This window comes from Penaeus monodon, chromosome 22, assembly GCF_015228065.2.
Source record: "Penaeus monodon isolate SGIC_2016 chromosome 22, NSTDA_Pmon_1, whole genome shotgun sequence".
NCBI classification, from domain to species: Eukaryota; Metazoa; Arthropoda; class Malacostraca; order Decapoda; family Penaeidae; genus Penaeus; species Penaeus monodon.
In genome coordinates, this window is record NC_051407.1 from 10,445,478 (window position 1) to 10,447,078 (window position 1,601).

At 36.2% G+C, this 1,601-nt stretch overlaps 1 protein-coding gene across 1 annotated transcript in view; it reads right to left on the minus strand.

The window, feature by feature from the left end:
- The window catches only part of LOC119586932, a 4,164-nt gene continuing 2,563 nt past the window's right edge, over positions 1-1,601 (minus strand). The window contains exons 4-5 of the mRNA XM_037935664.1: positions 1,353-1,559; positions 1-1,225 (exon numbers count right to left, since the gene is read on the minus strand). Coding sequence (XP_037791592.1) covers positions 844-1,225; positions 1,353-1,559 — 589 coding nt within the window. The 3' untranslated portion in view covers positions 1-843. The remainder of the gene's footprint in view (positions 1,226-1,352; positions 1,560-1,601) is intronic.

The window sequence follows — 1,601 nt, forward strand, 5'->3', positions numbered from 1 at the left end:
TCTACCAATGTACGTGGAGATATTGCCAATAGTTCTTTTCACATAGGTCATTCCACAAATGCTTCAAAATTTCTTAAGGCAATGATGCACCTTATCCTACAATGAGGATTAAGCTATTATTAAACACTCTCTAGTCAACCAACCAACTAACCTCCCATTTAAGCAGCTACTATACTGAATATAAGTTGGCAGAGGTCACTACCACTTTTTATGGCTAATAAATAGTTAGCATCAGTCTCAGTAACATCATATACATTAAAATTTGTCACCCCTTTATTTTTCAGGACTTTAGTAAATTAACTATTTTCATAATCAGGCACAATGGTAAATTTAATATGAAAAGGCACTTTTTTACTTTTATATATCACGGTTTCCTATGCATAATGAGCAGGGGAAGTTAAAAATAAAATAATACAATTTGTTATAAAAATGTAAATATATCACATTCTTCTTGGAAATTTGGTATTTTGAAGTTTCCTAATTCAATAAGCCTAGGTGACTAGTAGTATAAAGTTCTATCTTACTAGAAAAAAAAGAATGAAAGACTAGAATAATAACTTATTATCAACTGATGAAGCAGTTGCTAAAAGTAATAATAATGACTATCGTTATATCTTGATTAGTACCATCAAATATATATCCATTGTGAGCATAGTTACATATATATCCATAACAATCTATCAGAAAATCATCTTACCTAAAAAGCAAAAAGTAGTACATAAAAATTTAAATATACTTCCAATTTTTCAAAATGTAGAAAATAAAATCTTTTCAATACCATCTGAACACCTTGATCTAACACCATTCTGGAGTCAAGAAAACAATTCTTGATAGAATTCTTTTTCAATTTGGTAGCTGAACATTATCTTGCCTTTTATATACCCACTGTTCTGGTGCTACATACTTAACCACTCTTGGCCCAGCTGGAGGGTAAGCAGGTGAAGGAGCAATGTTTGGCATGATGGGCAAGGGTGCCTGCCTCGGACCCTGGAATGATGGTGGAGGTGGAGCACTTGATCGTCTCCAGTCCCTATACACCATGGCGAGTAGTAAATACAAGCCACCTAGGATCTTCTCCATGAATGACATTACAGACTGGAGGAATGGGGTCACATTGTGGAGGAATATCCCTGCTTCATGAATGACTCTAAGCACCACATGATGTGATTCTCTCAAGAATGTCATCAAGCCAACTGTCAGTGTGACAATCAGTATTATCAAGAATCTGAAAGAGAACGATTTTGTATTACATACATATCTTTTAATACAGATGTTGGGCTTACATGAGGTCCCAAATATCAAATGTATGGTACTTAAAAACAGTATCTTGTCAGCATTTTAGAATATCCTACCTGATAGCATCTCGAATGTTGCTAAGAGTGAAAGTCGTAGCAATGGCAGACCAGACCAGTGCAAAGTTTAGCTGCTGTGCTTGGTCCCACCAATCAGCAAACTGCTGGCTGATTGCCTGCATCTCCTTGCCTGGTTCACCTGATGCTAACTGCTTCCTCCTTGTGCTGCGGGTCTCTGCTTCCTCATAGTCTTGAGGATGGATGCTCCTGTTATAAGGATACTGAATGAAAATCACATCTGATATTTCC